This window comes from Heteronotia binoei, chromosome 1 (genome assembly GCF_032191835.1).
Source record: "Heteronotia binoei isolate CCM8104 ecotype False Entrance Well chromosome 1, APGP_CSIRO_Hbin_v1, whole genome shotgun sequence".
NCBI lineage: Eukaryota > Metazoa > Chordata > Lepidosauria > Squamata > Gekkonidae > Heteronotia > Heteronotia binoei.
In genome coordinates, this window is record NC_083223.1 from 244,741,063 (window position 1) to 244,761,728 (window position 20,666).

Consider the following 20,666-nt stretch of genomic DNA (forward strand, 5'->3'; position numbering starts at 1 on the left):
CTTCTCTCACTCCCCCCCCCCTTCAAAATCAATACCCTTCCAAGTCTTGCTCAGGAGGACATAGGAGCTGAAAGGACTCTCAATCTCTGGTGCATTGCGCTGGAAGATGCTTTGTGAAAACATCAACAAACCCTCACTAAGGAAGTAGCTATGCTGCTTGACCCCATAAACCAGGGGTGGCCAATGGTAGTTCTCCAGATTTTTTTTTGCCTACAACTCCCATCAGCCCCAACCATTGGCCATGCTGGCTGGGGCTGATGGGAGTTGTAGGCAAAAAACATCTGGAGAGCTACCGTTGGCTACCCCTGCCATAACTTATATGTAAGGATGACCCAGTCTGCTCCATTGGTAACACTGATGCCCAACCACATACTCAGTAGCTACAAAGGGCAGGGGCAAGGGAGAGACTACAAAGAGATCCTCTTTTATGTAACAGATGTCATCCTCATCTCCACAAAGATGCAGGCTGTCTTACTTGGTGACGCCAAGAAAACCAGGATTCTGGAAAGCCATGGCAAAGACAAACTGGAGGGCCATTACCCAGCTCTACGAAGTGCAGCTGGGTACCAGGCTAAGGGAGAAACATACAGTCTGGGTTATACCTGTGCAATGCCAAAACCACATATGTCTATATGTCTCCCAATTCATTATGACATGAAGATCACAGAAAAGTATGAAAAATCTCCCAGTTCAAAGGCTGGGTCATATTCTTACAATCACCCCACCATAATCGAGCCCTTTGGTGAGCCAGAAACTGCCCCAAACTTCAGATTTCAGTTCTTTCTAGGCAGCATGAAAGCCCTCAACAGAGGTAGCACTGATCATTCACAAAACTGGCTGCAAGCCCTGGGACAGAGGGAGACAGGCACACTGTAAATATCCCCCTTTTCCTTTCAACGTTTTAAAAAGCGCCAAACAGTGTGGGCTGCTGTCACAGAACTATATCCCTTACTAAGGAGAATGTTTAGAATAATTTCCTACCCATAAAATCCTTTACCGCATGGCAAAGGTGACAAGGAAGCTCAACTTTTTGCCTTGTTTATTTATGCAGCAAAAATGCATCTCCAGTTTGACTTAAGAATTCTTTCCCCATTAACCGGCTGTTAGGAAGACCTAATTGCTCTTACCTTGATAGTCACATAGCCATGGGTTACATTTTCCGGATCACAGGAGAGTGGCAAGTTTTCTTGGCCAAGAAGCTGTGCGGTAGACAGTTTAAAGAGAGGGAGACATATTTCAGATGTTATTTGCATACTGTGAGAGATATAGTATTTGGTTACTATCACCTGGAGCTATATGCACTCAAGAAAGAGAAGGGTTCTGACTCTCTCAGGTGACATGGGTTGTCGACTGCTCTGCTCAAGTATCTTCTTGCAGATAGGTTCAGCAAGTGGTTTGGTTTCAGGAATGCAACCAGAAGCAGGGGAGGGAGCGAACTGCAAGTTATCATGCTAGGCAACTGCCTGATGAGCTCCTTGGCCAAGCCAGAAGGCAAGGGAGGAAGCAGGGAAGAACCTGCTAGCTGGATAACAGCAACTGAAGAATTTCCATCTTGGTTTGTTTCTCCTTTGCTGTAGGTATTCAAAACCTGAACTCCAGTGTCCTGGCTCTTTGCCAGAGAATTGAAGCCTACAATGAGCAGGAAAATATGCCAGCTAAAGGGGAACAGAAATACCTGCTTTGTAGTTTGAAGATTTCTCTCTGCTTTGCCTCTTGGCTTATCTGTATTATCAGCTGCTTTGGGTCCCCAGGGAGAAAAGCAAAATATAAATTGATATTTACTTCATTTATTCTTCAACAAGGACTCAAAGCAGCTTATTACCGTCTGTTTTATCTTCAGTACCACCATGTGAAGCATGTGAATGGTCCAAGGTCACCCAGCAAGCTTCCATGTCAGAACATCATTCAAACAGGGGTCATCTAGATACTAGTCTGCTCTTGCCAGCTGTGACCAGCAGTTACTCTCACCGCACCCCACCCCAGTCTCAAGCAGACACCTTTCCCAATGCAGCAAATTGTGTGCTTCAGAGCTCAAACCCCCAATAGGAAGCTTAATATCCACAGAGAAGGGTAAATAGTTCACTTCCATTAAGGGTTTTCTGCAGTGACCCTGATAAGCCATCGCCTTCAGAGATAAAGTGGCTGAAGGTCAAAGCCAAGGTCTTCTGTAGTGGCACCTCAGCTTTGGAGGGCCCTTCTCTCACTGGGTCACCTGGCAGCAAGTTTAGTTAAAGTTTTGGGTGTCTGAGAATTCAGTCCTTCAAACAGGTGCTGGTGACTTTTCTTATATCTGGTCTCTTCAGAGTTTACTAAGTTGTTTTACCAGCTGCTGTTTTGGACAATTGTTTTAAGTTAATACTTCTATGCAGCTTGATTTTTGTTTATTGCTAGTTTTTAGATGGTGTTGTGTGATCCACTATCAACTGCTTTAGACAGTTTGCTACACATTTTAATGAAGGGTATGGTGCAGAAGTGTTTCTGAGTAACAGCAACAGTTGCAGTTGCAATGCTGAGATGTGAACCCAGGATTCACATGGACAAATCTGCCTTATACAAAGTCAAAAGGTCATTCACATAATGGACAACCTGATCCCTTTAACAGGAGATACCAGGGGCTGAACTTAAGACCTTCCGCATGTAAAACAAATGCTATACCACTCAGCCATGGGCTGCATTCTCTACCCAGAGTTTATCAGTGCCTCTATTATCCCACCCTGGCATCCAAGTCCATGTGGACAGCTGGGGCATTTTCTTTCACTGGCATTTTAAAGCAACTCTCTAGCACCTTGGAAAAGCAGTCTTAAAAAAGGGCTTCCATAAAATAAAATATGACACAGTTCCTCTTCACATTATCCCCTTTGATTTCTCCCTGTGCATCTAAAACTTCTTGTTCTTGGGCCTCTTACTGTAGCTCTGCTTGTTCATTCTAGCACCTCATTTAAGATGTGATTCAAATCAGCCTTCTGTGCTGGGGCAGAGAGTGTTTGTAAACACGCTCACACCCTAAAAAGTGTAATCCCAATCCAGTAGTTGGAATGGTGTGCATCAACACAAGCTAAGCAGCTTTGCTTCCTCCACATACATTATCCATTTGTACGCTTTGATCTTGACTCAATGCATGAGATTTTGTAGACTTTGGAATGAAGTACTGTGATGGTTAATAATTGGCATAGAATGCTGTTTCAGAACAGGCATTGTTCAGTAATGAGTAACAAGGCATGCAGGGAGGGGAAAGAGACTCTAAACCATGAGCTTCAGGAAAGGTGGGTTAGAAGGACTTTAAAAACATATACAAGGAGTCTCAATCATACAGAACATACATGTCCCGATCCCATGTACACTTTTACTGCTAACACATTTTTGGAAACATAGGTGTGAGGTTTGGAAGCTTGCACTTTTTTCTTTTAAAAAAGATCAAGAATCCATTGAATTCTGCATTAAAATGCCCATAATGGAAGATAAACAGTGCAGTTAAGAGGATCCAAATGGGCTAGACTTAATCCTCTGCATTTCCCTGAATACAGCTCTATCAATGGCTATTAACCAGCAGAACCAAACAAAACTTCTAGGTACAGAAGTGGTATACCTGCCAATACCCATCTCCTTCATTTTTTGTTGTTAGGCTGCTTTTGGAGTTCATCTGACTGACCACTGTGGAAGATAGGAGGCTGGGCGAGTGATCCAGAAAGGCTCTTGGGCAGCCAACAATCCTGCCCTCTGATAGCACCTTTTGAATTAGTTTTAAAGAATGCAGCACAAACCCCTGCATTTCTTGGAGTGCAAAGGTACAAGTCTATTGCTCTTTCCAAAAGAGCAACGTTTACACTGCTGAGTGAACCATTAGCTACACAAGTGAAAGCCAAAGACGAACCAGTTGGAGGAAAGTGAAAGACAAACCAGCCAGTCAGAGAGGAACATTGGAAAGGTGAAGATGCCAGGCACTGCTGCCATCAGGAGTCCCATCCAGCCCCTTGAAGCAGTTTACCTCCTTACCCTGTACAGAGTGCTCTACCATCAGCCTCTTCTCAGGCTCATGACATTCTTTGTCACACAGCACTTGAGGCATTGCCAATAAGAAGCTGGCAAAAAATGTGCAAGCTACATGGAAATCATCAGCAAGGTGGGGGGAAATAGACAGTTCTCATCTACACAGAGCACAAAACAGGCACTTTCCTGTCAAATAATTAAAAGGCCATGACTGTTATATCATCACTCAAATATACCTACCTGCTATCTATGAATGCAAGATCTGCACTAGAACAGAGGTCTGGTAGCAACTGGGTCATGAGTCGTGTAATTATTTCATTATATATTACAATGTAGTAATAAGATGACATTGGATTTTATATCCTGCCCTCCACTCCGAATTTCAGAGTCTCAGAGCGGCTCACAATCTCCTTTACCTTCCTCCCTCACAACAGACACCCTGTGAGGTGGATGGGGCTGAGAGAGCTCTTCCCAGAAGCTGCCCTATCAAGGACAACTCCTACGAGAGCTATGGCTGACCCAAGGCCATTCCAGCAGCTGCAAGTGAATGAGTGGGGAATCAAACCTTGTCCGCCCAGATAAGAGTCCACACACTTAACCACCACACCAAACACTTTAGAAATAAAGTGCACAAATATATCATCCTGAAACCATTCCCTCCCCACCCCCACCTGGTTCCATGGAAAAACTGTCTTCCACAAAACCAATCCCTGGTGTCAAAAAGATTGGGGACTGCTGCACTAGAAGATCACACCTCAATCTAGCCCACCATCCCATTTCCCATGATGATCAGATGGAGGTTTCTGGAAGCAGAGAAGCAAAACCCAAAACCAATAACCTCCTTCTGCTGTTTCCCTGTGCAGCAACCAGTACAAAGAGGTATACTGCCCATGAACCCGGATGTTTCCTTTTAACCATCATCGGCTACTCCTTGGTTGCCAAGTTAAAACAAACCATGGTTAAAAGAAGCATCCAGGATCGGGGACAGTATACAGGAAAACAGCAGAAGCAAGTTATTGGCTTCATGTATGCCTAACTAATCTCTTTTATTCTAAAAAATCTCTTAGGAGTAGGCCTAACTAATTGGATTTTATATCCTGCCCTCCAGGATATAAAATCTTTTATATCTTTTAAAAGGTATTTAAGCCAGTGGTCATCCCTGGACCTCACGGCAGTAAATTCTCATTATCATAGCTTGTGTCAGGAAAACCATCCCATTGTGTCTGTTCTGAATCCACAATGCCATTGGATGATGCGCAGTGCCATCCTAAGCACAGTCCCACCCTTCTAACCCCACTGATTTAGGACAACACTGTTAGTGCTAGAAGAGAAAACTGTTTATTCTCTAAAACGGCAGGGAGGGCAGGATATAAATGGAATTAAATAAATAAATATACCATGATAAATTTATAAATCCCCCCCAAAAGACAGCTCCCAAGCCTTCAGCCCTTATTCATAAAGTGTTGCAATTTCCTGATCATTTAAAATTTCTTCTTTCCTCCAGGATCTGCAAAGGTTTTTTTCTTCCCCTTAAGCTACTACATGAACCAGAGAAGAAGAAGAATTGTAGATTTATACCCTGCCCTTCTCCCTGAATCAGAGACTCAGAGCGACTTACAATCTCCTATGTCTTCTCGCCCCACAACAGACACCCTATGAGGTGGGTAGGACTGAAATCCAGAGAACCTCTCTGTTCTCAGGGCTAGCCACTCCATCCACTCACCTGAATCCCAGTCAGATCTTGCAGCTCTTTTAGTGCAGAGTCGGCATCTTTCACAAGGATGGTGGCTATTCCCAGCTCCCGAGCAGGCTTCAAGTTGGCGCCAATGTCATCCAGAAAAATAACCTAGATTGAGGAAGCAGTCGGATCCAGGCATCAGCTGACAATCTTTCTTGAATGGCTTGTTCAGAGGGCTTCCTGCTTCCTTACCGTACATTATTCAAGCTCTCATGTAATCCAGATATTGCACTTAGAAAAACTGCCATTACTATCCACATTATTTTTAGGGGAACAGGCAAAGGTGGTGCTGGGGACTGGCATGGCTGGAAGTCAACAGCCTGACAGTGGGCCCTGACCACAAGCACTGGGTGACCCCACCATTTCCCAACGGGAAAAATTCCTCATAGAAGTAGGGGAAACGAAATGAAAGACATCTGAGATCTGCCAACTTCTTCGGGCACTCCTCCCCAGGCAGTTCAGAGGCTTCTGGTTTGATCTACAACTCCTTAGTGGGAGAAGAGTAGCAACTCTCCCATGCTCCTTTGGCAAAAGGAATGTGCAAATGTTGCACTCCACTTCCCCCAGGGAAGCTGCAGCAGAAATGCAGGTAGAATCATGCACGTAATGGGAAAGCCTATAGATACTCTAGATACAAGAGCCAACTTAATATTAGGTGTTTAACTTTTACTGTTATAATCATTGTGATTTTGAATAAAGATCTTATAATTAAAAACAAACAAACTTACAGCCAGGACACATACTTGATATGAGGATCTGAACACAGATCTCACATATGTAAGCCCAGTTCTTCGCCTACACTGGCTTCGCTCAGGATCTCAAGCCATCTCCAGCAGTTTTTCCCTCCACTGTACCTCATAAGAAGCAACTCCATATCTGCATCACCCAGAAAGGAATAAACCAGCCCACTTCCACAAGAACGAACAAATCGAGAAAGCAGTGTGCAACTTGCCTCCTGAGGTTTTGCCTTCAGCATCTCCAGGGTGTACTCATAGATCTTGGGATCTGGTTTCTGCAGGCCAATACGGCAGGATTCAATCACTGCATCGAAGTACTTCCGCAGCAGATAGAAGATGCGTGCTGTTCTGTGTCGCTGGGGGCTGTCATCAACCCAGTTGTTTGTAAGGACAGCAGTCTTGAAACCTGAAATGTTGGGTGGAGGGGGATCAGCTGGCAAGTCAACAGAAATGAAGGCAGGGGCAAGTAGAGCCAGAATTATGTGCAGTCTGTACAGCAAGGAATATCTTCATTCTGCCCCCAAAGTTAGGCACAGAATGTGCATTGGTTCTTGTCATGCAGAAATGCATGTTCTGATGGCACATTTTCACATGTACATATGAACATATGAAGCTGCCTTCTACTGAATCAGACCCCTGGTCCATCAAAGTCAGTATTGTCTACTCAGACTGGCAGCGGCTCTCCAGGGTCTCAAGCTGAGGTTTTTCACACCTATTTGCCTGGACCCTTTTTAGTTGGAGATGCCAGGGATTGAACCTGGGACCTTCTGCTTACCAAGCAGATGCTCCACCACTGAGCCACCAGCCCTCCCCTATACATATAAAAGGGCTGGGAATTTCACTCATTGAAAGATAAATAAAAATAATTAATCTGGTCAGTTAGGTTAGAAATAGGCCAACTTCTCTTGCAATGTGGTTTTCTCCAGTCCTTCCCATGGTGTTTTGACATTCTCAGGAGGTTCTACATTATGAACTCACTGAAAACACACTGACTACTTCTATTCTTACATGAATATATACATGGTTAAGCATATGGTAATTTTTCCCCATTTCTTTGAATTTGCCCCCATTTCTTAGCTTCCCAAGTATAAGCGTTTCACACCATTCACTTTTATACTCCTACATTTTACAAAAAAGCTCTGCTCTCTTTAATAGAATAAAGTTTCAAACTACTACAATAAAAAGCTACAAAAAAGACTAGGTTATCTCCCCGATCTGTATATCAAAATTCAGGGCACATCTCGATCATAAGAGGGTGTATGATTTGGAAAAGACTGAATGCAGAAGAGTTTATATGATTCCCGTCCAAGACTCCCACAATGCAAACACTAGCTCACAAAAAAAGCAAACCCCTCCTAGGACTATTATGTCTTCACTCAGGGACTTATAAAGGACAAAACAGCAGATGTTCCCCTAGCTTGCCCTCCAGCATCCCTTTCAACAATGGAAACCATTACCATTGTTTTGCAGAGTCAAGGCAGCTTGCAGAAGAGGTGTGTTCAGTGATTCTTCATTTGTCACATCCTCAAAAGCCTGAGCAACAGAAAACTTTTCTGGGAGGGAGAGTCCAGAGGCAGCAGCCGCCTTCTTGCAATCTTCATCTAACTCTGCCACAAGCTGAATTAGACATATCAAGTTGAAATGTGAGAATTAAGCACAAAAAAACCCACCAAAACCAAAGAAGTTGGTGAGAAATATAGGGAGGCCCATTTTCAGATATAGAAGAGTAGAGTTATGCCCTGCTTTTCTCTACCTTAAGGAGTCTCAAAGTGGCTTACAGTTGCCTTCCTTTCCTCTCCCCACAACAGGTGCCTTGTGAGATAAGGTGGGATGAGAGAGTTCTGAGAGAACTGTGACTGGCCCCGGAACTTCCAGCAGGTCCTAACAAAGGTAAGAAATTGCCAACTTTGGAAGACTGATGAAAGATTGGGACAGGGATAATCTTAAGGATAATCTATGTTGTGTGTTTCTCCAGAGAGCTCAGGATTTCTAAGCCTAATCTATTTCACAGTGTTGTTGTGAGAATGAAATGAGGAAGAAAGAATAGTCAAGGGGCCTTGCCATGAATACTGTTGGTTTCTGTAATTGCTGTAACTGTACTGGGAATGTTCGGGGTAGTTAGGCTCTGCTGTGCTTAGCTTACTTTGCTTTCGTCTGTAACGTACAAAATAATCATTCTGCCCTGATGGAGGTGTTCATGTTTGGACTTCAAGGACATGCTATCTTCTCCTCAGAGACTGCCTTAGCACCAGCTAACACAAAAGGGGGGGGCTGGATGAGAAACTGTTAGCTTTGCTTTGCGCAGGGTTTTGTTATGAATTCTGGTGGGCTCATAACAGCCCAAGAGGGGGTATATAGAACTGGCCCCAATGGTAAAAGCCAGATCTGACACAAGGTCATACTGCTATGATAAGTCTATCAATAAAAACGAACCTTTTCTGAACATCTGAGAGAGGCCTGCTTACTGAGGATTGCTCAGGAGATGACACAATCTAGACTATTTTCCATTAAGATTTTGAATCCTTTTAGTAAATTCTGGAAATTAAACACTTCATCTAGATACGGATGTTTATAACTGGTTTTCCTTAATTTATAAATGGATTGCACTGTACCACGAAGCAAAGTGTGAAGACTCCCCCAGCTTAAGTGGCTCTTCCTCTAATGGAAGGAAGCACTTAGGTTGGAAGGATGGCTCCCTAGGCTGTAAGAAGTTCCTCTACCCTACAGAGCACCCAATATGTGTTGAAATTATGTTACATTTTGATTTTATGAAACAGAATTCTGCAAAATTAGATTTTTTAAAAGGTTAGACAGAGAGTATGTTGACTAACCCATGGTTATGCAGTGAGGTTGATGGGAAAGTAGAGCCTTGAACCCAGGGCTCTCAGATCCTTGTCAAACACATAATACCAGCTCTACTACTGGCATAGACCTCACCCAAATTCTGCTATCATATAAGCCAGGGGTGGCCAATGGTAGCTTTTCAGATGTTTTTTGTCTACAACTCCCATTAGCATGGCCAATGGCTGGGGCTGATGGGAGTTGTAGGCAAAAAACATCTGGAGAGCTACCATTGGCCACCCCTGATATAGGCTGATTTGGAAAAAGGCTGGCTGGCAGAGGGATGGGTCTGCCTCACAGCTGAGGCTTAAGTCTCTCCAGGGCTTTTTCAATCCCCATGACTCCAGAGAAGCCACTGAATCAAAATAAGACTGATGGTCCACCAAGCTTGATATGCTTCCTAAGAACTGCCTGCATCATTTTGTCCTGCCCAGGCTGATCTGCGAAGGGTGAGGTTATGTTCTACGCATAATTAATGAAATAATAAAATTAAGGGAGAGTTAAATCATTTTAAACAGGCTTTGGTTCTGACCTTCAAAGCCCTGAACGGCCTGGGACCAGCATATCTGTGGGACCGCCTCTTCCCATACACCCGCTGGAGAGCTTTACACTCCATAGATCAACATCTGCAGGTAATTCCAGGCCAAAAAGAAGTCCACTTAGCCTCAACCCAGGCCAGGACATTTCTGTCCTGGCCCCTACCTGGTGGAACAAGCTCCCATTAGAGATTAGGGCCCAGCAAGGACTGTAAGACAGAGCTTACACACAGAACAGCAAGACCAGGCCTTCAACTATTTTATCAGTCTGTGGCCTCCCTGCTGAAATTGCCCTGCTGAAAATAATTTTGTTGAATTGACCTGCTACCTTAAGGGTATGTTATCTGTTTTATACCAGCCGAGGGATATATAGGAGGAATAGCGAGCCTGCAGCAAACGTGGACTATTGCACCCTTCTTAAATCTTCGTTCGTGAAGCCAAGCCGAGAGAGAGAGAGAGAGAGAGAGAGATGAAATTTGATACTGCCACCTGCAGAATCTAAGGTCGTTTTTAGAGTGCTATATTATTTTTATTATATGACTTAATTTTAATTCTGTATATTGATTAATTGTTGTTACCTGCCCTGAGCTTGTTGAGGGAAGGGTGCGTTACAAGTCGAAAATAACAAATCAATAAATATAAACATGCAGACATATCCAGCATAAGTAAAGTGGCTGAAATGTCTTTCAGCTCCTCCTGCCACCTGGTTTTGTGTGACACCATGTGCGGTACAAAGAGCCCACCCAACACAATCCAGCACCATTCGACCCCCAAAACTGCAGCAAATCCCAGCCTTGCTATCACAGAACCTGTGAAACTGGAGAGGTCAGCAATCAAAGCTAGAACCATGGGCATGGACAGCGATAACTCTACCACTGAGCTCCCCCCCCCCCAAAAGAAAGACAGAGTCTTACCTGAGTCAGTCCAATTTGACCACACATTGCTTTGGAGAAAGGCCCATCCTGGCCTGCTTGCACAATGACGTCTTGGAAGAAGTTACTAGAAGATGAAAGTTAAAAAAAAAAAGTTGGGACTGAAGATGGCCATGCTTCAACTCTGCTTGGCCACAGTGGATAAAACTAGTTTCCTGAAAACTGTGCAGGAAAGAGTGAAAGCATTTCCACATGTTATGTAGCACACAACTGCAGGAAGACCAGCATATAACCAGTATTTTCCAAAGCAGGCAAACAACATGTGGGCAACATGCCTCCATCTTTCTGTGTCTACATGCGGAAACCTGGTTTGTACACAGACCTATCAAGACATAAAGCTGAGAAAGAGAGGAAAGCATGACTGCCTTACTATGCCTGGAAGAACAATGAATGAAGGACACTGTAGAGGCCATTCCTGTTCAACCAGAAGAGAAAGGCTAGGAAAGACCTCCCATGAGGCCTTGAGATGTGAGGAGCTGTATGCGGTTGGCAGGAGAGCAGCAGGCAATAAAAGCTTTGAACTCTGAGCAGGGACAAAGAAAACAGCCAGTGAAAGGGGTCAGACTATTATGCCCCAATCAAAGCAGTGCGAACTAGCTCTGTACTGTGAACCAAGTTGGAACTTTAAAGCTGCAAAGATCTCTGGCATCACTAATTTATCAGAAATACTTTAGCACACATGTAAGAACAGCTTGATCAGACCATTTCATTTCCCCCAATGACCAACCAGGACTTCCAAGAAGTTCAAATTCAGGATGAAGTGCATTGTCTCCCCACACTGTTCCTCACTGGAAGTGTGCTCTAGTTAGCCCCTAGATGACTTGGTTGACATTTGTCTGCCTCAGGCCTGAAACCAGGGTTTTTTTCGGGGGGGGGGGGGGGGAGGCACCAGGGTGCCTGGTGGGGCACAAATAATTAAATTAAAATTTTAAAGAACCTCCCGTCCCCTGCACCACCTGCCATTCCCAGAAGTTAGGATTGTGCCCCTGCATTGTGCATTACTTTATAACAATTTACACTGAAACACACTTGCAACAAAACCTTTTGTTAACAGCATATTAGCTAGAAGAGTTCTAAAATCTTTCTGGAAGCACAAGATTGGCTAGTTTCAGTGACTGCCTCTGAACACGGAGGTCTCCCTCAGCCATGATGGCTAGGAGCCACTGAGAGACCTACCCTCCATGAATCTATGTAATCCTTTTTTAAAGCTGTCTATACCTGTGGCCATCACTACATCCTCTGGCAGTGAATTTCACATTTTAATCACTCTCTGTGAAAAGAAGTATTCCTTTTGTCTGTCTTGAATCTACTGCATATCCGCTTCATTGGATGCGCTTCAGTTTTAGAATTCTGGGAGCAGAAGAAAAATTTATCTTTGTTAACTTTCTCCACCACATGCAAAATTTTATTAACCTCTATCATACCTTCCCCTTAGTCGTCTCTTCTCTAAACTGAAAGTTCCCAGACTCTGCAGCCTTTCCTTATTGAGAAGGTGCTCCAGTCCCCTGAGCACCTTGGATGCCCTCTTCCGTATTTTTTTCCAGCAGAAGGGAAAGGGGGAAGAAAATTAACTGTCTGATCTTGCTTTATTTATATCCTGCCATACAGATAAGAACTACTTGCCCAAGTAGCTCATATCAATCAAGGGAGACAGGCACCTGCCTTTAGGGTTAGAAACTCAAGAGACAAGATATATCAGGGAAGGAGAACAGACAAGGGTGCAGGTGCCAATAAGGCAGCCCTGATTATCAGAGCAAAGGCTCACACCGCTCAGTATCCTATTCCTACCATCAGAGAGGCGGATGCTCCTGGGAAGCTCACACACAGGCCATGGTCAAGAAAAGCCTATTCCTTTTGGCCTCCACCAATTCTTATTCACAGGCTTGCCACCTCTGACCACTGCAAACCCTAGACAGCACAATCTGTTATGCCACCAAGGCTTGTAGGCACAGAAGCCACCAACACCTAAACCAATTCCCCACTCAACTTGTTTCGGTCTTGTTGCTCCTTTTCCCTGCGGAGCTGCTGCTGGATTTTGAACAAGCTACCTCAAGGTGGTGAGTTGCCCCAGCCCTTTTCAAGTTCCCTTCAAGGCAGACAGAAACCGGTTTTCAGAGGATCCTGCCCGCTGTGGAGGGAACTTGAAGAGAGGCAGAGCAACTCGATGATTTGTGCGAAATCCCACAGCAGCCCCACAGAGAAGAGGAGAGTGAGAGCAGTGTAAGTTTAGTTGGAAATCGGTCCTACGCTCAAGGGCCAAAGGGACTTTTGAAGAGCACGCACAGCCCTACAGGTGTATTATTTGCCTGGACATTCTAAAAGTGCTTAAATCCCGTATTGTATAATGTAATGAAAGCCCAGAGGAAACAGCAGCACAGATTTCAGCATAGGCATCGCATCTTTAACGATCAGGGCATAATTCCTATATGAGCTGTTAACTTATTCCACTCCATCCTATGTGCCTTGTCAACAAGTTAGTATCGCTGAAAAGGGCTGACCAGAACAATCATATCAACAGACTGCCACACTCCCTTACAGAGAAAGCTCTTTAATGAAAACTCAAAGCCCTCAAGACAGAGAGTCAAGAGCACTTTTACACCATGTTCCTCTAGACAGAGAACACAGAGAAGCAGCTGGCCATCCTCATCACAGTGAAGCACCAACACTAGGTTATCAGGAGAGGGTTTAAGGTACCAGGGATACAGCTGCAGCCAAAATACATCCTATATTCTTCTCAGTTCCTCTAAGGCCAGCAGTGAGGCTCAGGACAGACCAAGGCATCATCTTCAAACAGACAGACACAGTTCTTTCCTTGGGAGATGGGATGGTCTGTTTGATACCCACAATGTCAAGCATTCTAGAGAAGCCTTAAGAATCAGGGCATCTGGATTTTCATCGTAGCCTCTTTGGGTGATTTTGTTAGGCAGCAGAAGAACAAAGAGGCACCTTATGGGGCAGGGAAGGCTGCAATTCCCCCTACAACAGCAGATAATTCTGCCTTTTGCTTACATCATCTCTTAGCAGACTTTATTCTGCTGATAAACCTTCCAGGGTCAAGACTTCCTTCAGGGTGATGTAGGAGAAGGTGGGGAGTGAATCCAGAATCAGCTGTGGAGTCACTTGATGTGTTCAAGGCACACCAGTCATTTTTCAGTCTCATTCCCAAAAGAAAACTGTAACAAGGCACAGGACTGATTTAACAGTGAAGTAGAACAAAGAGGCTTAGTGACTAGGAAAGAAAGCTTTACAAATGACTCCAACAATGGACATTTTGTCTCCAAATTGGGATTTTAACTTTGTATATAATACAATGCAGACAACCTTGACCCCATCATTAGAAGCAAAGTCAACCTGGGAACGTAAGAGAAGCCATGTTGGATCAGGCAAACGGCCCATCCAGTCCAACACTCTGTGTCACACAGTGGCAAAAAAATTTATATATACACACACTGTGGCTAATAGCCACCGATGGACCTGTGCTCCATATTTTTATCTAAACCCCTCTTGAAGACGGCTATACTTGTGGCCGCCACCACCTCCTGTGGCAGTGAGACCTGCACTTTCCTTTTGCCTGCAAACAGACTGTTTTTGACCTACATCATTAGTGGGGTGTTGCTTTTTGGGGCCCCAGAAAGGCTGAGCAAGAGGGTCTTTCTCCCAGTGGAGCACAGCCTACCTCCAACTTGGATAAGGCAAGTAAGATCCTGCTTAGTGCAAATTTGCTAAAGATCTGAACTGGTGCTACAGGAGTCCAATGGGATGACATTGTTGCAGAACGAAGGAGCTATTTACACAGGCTTGTGGAGGAGCATCTCTGAGTAAGATATTCAGTGATTCTTCCCCTTTCAAAAAATTAAGGAGTGGGGGAATGGTATCTATGAAGATATTTGTCATGCCACTAGTCCTGCAGTGTCTGGCTTAACTGGTAGAATGAAACTCCCTAAACTGAAGTGGGTCACATGAACCGCAACACTTTTGTTAAAACAGAGAGGAAGAGAATGAGGAGGAGAGAGGGGAGCAGAAAAGTTGCCTGACTTGAAATGATTTAACACCCACAGCCCCTAGAGAGGTCCAAGCGGGAGGATAGAAACCTCTGACAGCTCAGCACCTCTTCACCAAGCTATAATTTCTCACCACTGTTAGAGAGAAAACCATTACAGTTAATTGCCTTTATACCAGTTTAAGTTAAATCTAACTTAAACTGGTATAAAGGCAATTAACTGTAATGTGGTGCTGGAGAAGAATCTTGAGAGTCCCTTGGACTGCAAGAAGATCAAATCAGTCAGTCCTAAGGGAAATCAACCCTGACTGTTCCCTGGAAGGTCAGATGCTGAAGCTCAAATACTTTGCTCACCAAATGAGAACAGAGCACTCACTGGAGAAGATCCTGATGCTGGGAAAGACAGAAGGCAAAAGAAGAAGGGGACGGCAAAAGATGAGATGGCTGGACACCATTACTGATGTAACAAACACAAATTTGAGCAGACTTCGGAGGATGGTGGAAGACAGGAGGGCCTGGTGTGACTTTGTCCATGGGGTCGCAAATTCATAGGAATTATCAGTGCTCCCCCAAATTACCAAATTTTCCCACTAGAAAAATGGATAGTTCTACTCAGAGGGAAAATGGGGGAGAAAGTCCCCCCCCCCGGGTCTTTTCTATTCCCCCTCCCCACCTCTTCATTTATAGTTAGATTAGGTTGAGAGTGTTTGACTGGCCCAAGGTCAGTAAACTCAGGATTCAAACACAGGTCTCCCCAGTTCCTAGCTAGACACTCTAACCCAGGGGTGGGGAACGTTGGCTCTCCAGATGTTTTTTGCCTACAACTCCCATCAGCCCCAGCCAGCATGGCCAATGGCTGGGGCTAATGGGAGTTGTAGGCAAAAAACATCTGGAGAGCCAACGTTCCCTACCCCTGCTCTAACCACTAGGCTACCCTGGATCTCAAAAACCCTACCTTTGCCTCAAGACAGCTATCTCTTTGGTATATAAACACCACACACTCTCTCCAAAAACAAGAAGGATTGCTATCATCCAAATTTAGAATTAGATCTCTTCATAGGATGCAGTAAAGAACAGTTTCTACATCTGAAAACAATGTCTTGCTACCATAGATTATTTCAGTTGGAGAGCTTAGAGATGGAACCTTCTGAATACAACCTCTTGTTGAGCTGCGACCCATGACCTCTACCGTCAGTTTTGTTGATTGATGCTTTAAACTGTTTTGAGATATGCATTATGACAGGCAAAACTGGATATAAATTATGTAAATAAATGAAACAAAGCAAAGCTGTCAAACAAACAAGCTGATTAACATAAATATACGCTATGTTAAGTAAATGTCAAGCTTAAATGGAAGAAACAAAGTCAGCATTTTCCAAGATTGATCAGTTTAAGCAGCCATCAAGTTGATGGAGAATAGACCTGCAACCTAGAGCCACAAAATCTTATGGAGACTTCAGAAAAGTTTAGCAGACAGAGTTTTAGGGAAACCTTCTGAGAAGGAGAGGAAACAAAATGGAATCTCTTCTAGTAACCAGCAGCAAGAAACAAAGTGGATCTTGGAGAAGAGAGAGAAAGCGTGGCCGATACTGTATTTTGTCAGAAGGCAAAAGGAGTCAAACTAAGTGGTGTCTTCAAATGCTAAAGTCAAAGCAAAAATACCAGATAATCTTGAAAAACAGTCTATGCAAGTGGTTCCAAGATGGGAGCAAATAGCATTAAAAGACTGATATACCAAAATGAATGTCCAGGAAGGCATTTTAAAAAAGAAAATAGGGATTTAGTTTTAATACTCCAAAAATTATTTTTATTATCTTTGAACCTATTAGCAATTGATGCTAATAATCACCTTCCATGAGTCTTCCCAACAGATTCAATTATTCACTACAATCACTTTGTGAAGTACTTTTCTCAGTCTGGAACTTAGTCCATCAATTTCAACAGACTGGTTCTTTTTACTAATAGAGAATGCCTGTCTTAGTAGGGCCAAACATAGTGCCTATGAGTATCATGGGACTCCCAATATATTTCCCAGTGCTCACTTGCTTCTCTCCAAAGCTAAAGCTAAGAGCAAATCCTGGCTATCCTCCGCTTTATTGGAGTAGGTGCTTCAGAAAGCCCATGTGGCATGCCTTCTGTGTTTGCAGAAAGCACCAGTTTGGAAACATCCGCCTCCCCTATGGAACCTCTGAATACTTTGTGACTCCCATGGCAGCCAATTTGTTCTGGTGCAGTATCCATTCTCAAAATTCCAAGATTGTTCAACAGCTCTTTCCTCTTGAAATATTATTGTATTTGACAAGGCTGGTTTGTATACAAGCCTTTCAGAAGAATAAAATATTCTTTTGAAGACACCTCCTCCTCTCAGCCCTATAAAGTTAAAATAGTAAGGGGAGATGAAAGAGAGAAAAACGAGATCATGTTAAGCTTAAAGAATCCAGGTATCCAAAGAAAAAAGACACTGCGAAGCCTGCAGGGAGAGAGCTGAACACCAAGATGTCTTTCTTGAACGGCTTCTTTCTTTCCTTTGCAAACCCCACCTGCTCAATGCTTCTGTGACTGTATAGGTAGGGAGCAGCTGTAGCTCAGTGGCAGAACATCTGTTTGACATCCAGAAAGTCTCAGGTTCAATCTCCAGCATCACCAGTTGAAAGGATCAGGAGGCAGGTGGTGTGAAAGATCTCTGCCTGAGACCCTGGAGAGCCACTGCCAGTCTGAGTAGACAATACTGGCCTCAATGGATTGATGCTCTGATTCAGTATAAGGTAGTTTCATATGTTCACACATCTTCCTTTGCTTTTTATTTATTTAATTCACAACCTGCTTCTCCTTGTTGCAACTCATGGCAGATTACAGAAAATGACTCTGAATTCTCCATCACATATTTATAAACCCCGCCCCCCAAGGAAAACACGACCATTTTAGTGGGGAGAAGTTGGCACCCAGATGATCTTTGTAGCCTCATGATAAACTGTTGCCAAGTATTGAGCAAGAGTGAGGGAATGGCCTGTTTTGTCTAAAGGCATCTTCCCATCAACAAAAGCCTCTTGGTCAGATAACATTAAGGTACAAATTGTTAATTTTTTTCAATTAGTAATTCTCCTGCTTCTAGCAGGATGAGAAAGAGCCAAACTGCAAGAAATGCTGAAATTCCTATTAAGGAATTCCCAATGTGTAGCTTTGTCCCTAAAAAGCAGTCATAGGTGCAGGGCAGTACCAGTCTGAATCAGGCTACAGTGCAGGGGGAGCAGTTTAACCTCTCCCTTATCTAGCCATTCTACAATAGGAAATGACCTTCAGGGGCTGCTTTAAGCTTGAGATGTAGTAGAGAAAGATCACGCCACTCTTTCCCTCCGGTAAGGTTTAGAACAGACTTGGGAAAGGGGAATTAGTCTTCTGGAAAATGCTACAAAGTAGAGTTAAATACCCTCTTCTGTACTGTGTGGGGCTGTGATGTGTATCAGGTCTCCCCATAGCTGCTTTTCACAGCCCAATTATACGCATTGAGTTCAGTACATGCAATTCCAGTATCCTGTGTCATTTGACCCACAGAAGGAGGTATTTGTTTTGAAGATGGATTTGCTTTCTGCGCAGAACAAGACGCGCTTTCAGATTTTTCAAAAGTGTTTTTCAAGGTTAGTTAATACCAATTTACATAGAATGGGTGCATCACATGTATATCGTTTACCCAAAACATTGTATGTCACGTAACAAATCACGGGATTACCTTTGCCAACTTTACAGAAGGTACTTGAATATTCAATTTAAGATTCTCTATTAACCAACTCTATTAACCAGCTACAATCTCACTCATTTAGTAGAGAACAGAATGAGCTGTTATCTAAAACTGGAATAATTTTTGTCAGCCATCAGAATTTATTAGGAGCACATTTGCTTTACATAATGTATTCCAGGCTTGTTAAATGAATTTCTCTTGCATTCACTGCTATCTCCATTTCTGCTTGGAAAAAGAGGCGAAAGTTGCTACCTGAACTGCTTGATAGTATGCATTAGCCTGAAAATTCAAGTCATACTTGTAGTCATACCGCTGTGTTGAAATTGTTAGAGTCAATATTAGGCCCTGGGACACCTCTGCTGAAATCTCCACTCTACCACAGAAGCTCACTGGGTGACCTCCAGCCTGCCTAAGTCTGTCTCTCTCTCTCTCCCGCTCTCTACCTGACCTACCTCATAAGGTTGTTGCTATGAGGACAAAATGGAGGAAGGAAGAACAGTCTTGTAGGACCAAGTTTTAAGCTACTTTGGGTTCCCAGTTAAACAGCTATATTTGAAATGGCTATATTTGCACTAAGGTTTGTACTAATAATTCATGTTTTCATATTCCATAAAAAGTTATCCTTTACCAAAAGCAGCGTTTTCCATCTTTGATTCCAACAAGTCTTCCCCTTGTCACTTGTTTATTTTCTAATATCAGGCACACAAGCCCCTCTCTGTCACAATACTGACTCTCAGTCTTTTTTTCTAATTTTTTTGGATCAAGTTAATAAAGATGCGAGAGGGTTTATCTTATTCCTCAATGACCAATATTTCCAAAAGTCATTTTAATCTGAAGTATTAGATGTATTTTCACATCAGGACACAACAGTTACAAGTTGTATTTTCAAAGATAGCATAATCTGCTTTATTAAAGCCTAAAAAGACTTACTGCACATAAACACTCGTGAAGCTGCACTGAAGCAGCCCTTAGTCCATCAAGGTCAATGAATCGTCTACTCAGGCTGCAAGCAGCTCTCCAGGGTCACAGGCAGGTCTTTCCAATCACCTGTTGTGTGGTCCTTTCAACTGGAGATAGCATGGACTGAACCTGGGACCTTCGCATGCAAAGCAAAAGCTATTTCACTAAGTCACAGCCTCTCCTCAGCAGAATGGATTGTTCTTGATACATTAGTAAAAAACATGTGGCAACAGGTAGGTTAGTAAAGGAGAGAGGGGGGGATAATTGTGAGCAGGAACTTTTCAAGTCCAGCTGGTCCCACCTTGCCTAACCCAATGGCTGAAAGCTTCTGTATCCTGCAACCTACAGCTGGAGGATTGCCCCCCCCCCCCCCCCAGAAGCTCACAAATCATCTTCAAAGCTTTGGTTGCAAAACACTCCTGCAAAAGTTGCACCGTTACAGGATTTGCTTGTTATGTGCTTCCATGTCTCATGAAGCAATAGGCCAGGTTACAACACTTTGACCTGCTGCACCAAATACATGAGCTTACACAGTCCACATGAATGCCCTCACGTTTAGCAAACAGGATGTCATTGTGACAGCCCTTTCCAAACTGCAGAGATGCAATACAGCAGCGCTGCGAGGAAGGTAGAGAGGGATTCTGCAATAAATGGGTTAGGCAAAAACTGGACAGATAGGATACAATGAACTCAAGGAGAGGACTTGGTTGGGAGAAAGTTAAAGAACACATTCTTCAAGGCACCAGCTGGCTTGGCTGGGAGCAATAAAGAAAAAAGAGATGAATACAGTATTTTAAAGGGATTTCAACAAATTCAAAAGTGCCCAAACATAACAGGGTGGACCAGGGTCAGGTTTTTGCAGACACAAGGACTTCTGCCCGAATACTGCACCTTTTGGAGTATCCTGAAATGGAACCTGAACTCCTGTTCCTGGAGGGTAGAGACACCCAAGGGCAGGATTTCAGTGGTTGTTTTGGGCTAGCCACAGAACAGGGGAGCTACAAAATCACCCTCCATGGAGAAAACTCCTTATGTCCGCAGAGACATGCTGCTGGATCCCCTCCACTGTGCAATGTGTGGAAAAAGTCTCACAAACATGTAAAGACTATCCTGTTATCAAAGAAGAAGAGTTGGTCATAAACTGATCTGCAAGCAGTAGGAAACAGCAAGAATCCAGCAGAGTCCTCAAAGACTAACAA

The 20,666-nt window shown here is 43.6% G+C and overlaps 1 protein-coding gene across 1 annotated transcript in view; it reads right to left on the bottom strand.

Annotated features, from left to right (window-relative positions):
* The window catches only part of EPHX2 (epoxide hydrolase 2), a 75,445-nt gene that overhangs the window by 51,982 nt on the left and 2,797 nt on the right, over positions 1 to 20,666 (bottom strand). The window contains exons 2-7 of the mRNA XM_060250406.1: positions 10,754 to 10,838; positions 7,920 to 8,079; positions 6,678 to 6,868; positions 5,711 to 5,833; positions 1,128 to 1,199; positions 476 to 571 (exon numbers count right to left, since the gene is read on the bottom strand). Coding sequence (XP_060106389.1) covers positions 476 to 571; positions 1,128 to 1,199; positions 5,711 to 5,833; positions 6,678 to 6,868; positions 7,920 to 8,079; positions 10,754 to 10,838 — 727 coding nt within the window. The remainder of the gene's footprint in view (positions 1 to 475; positions 572 to 1,127; positions 1,200 to 5,710; positions 5,834 to 6,677; positions 6,869 to 7,919; positions 8,080 to 10,753; positions 10,839 to 20,666) is intronic.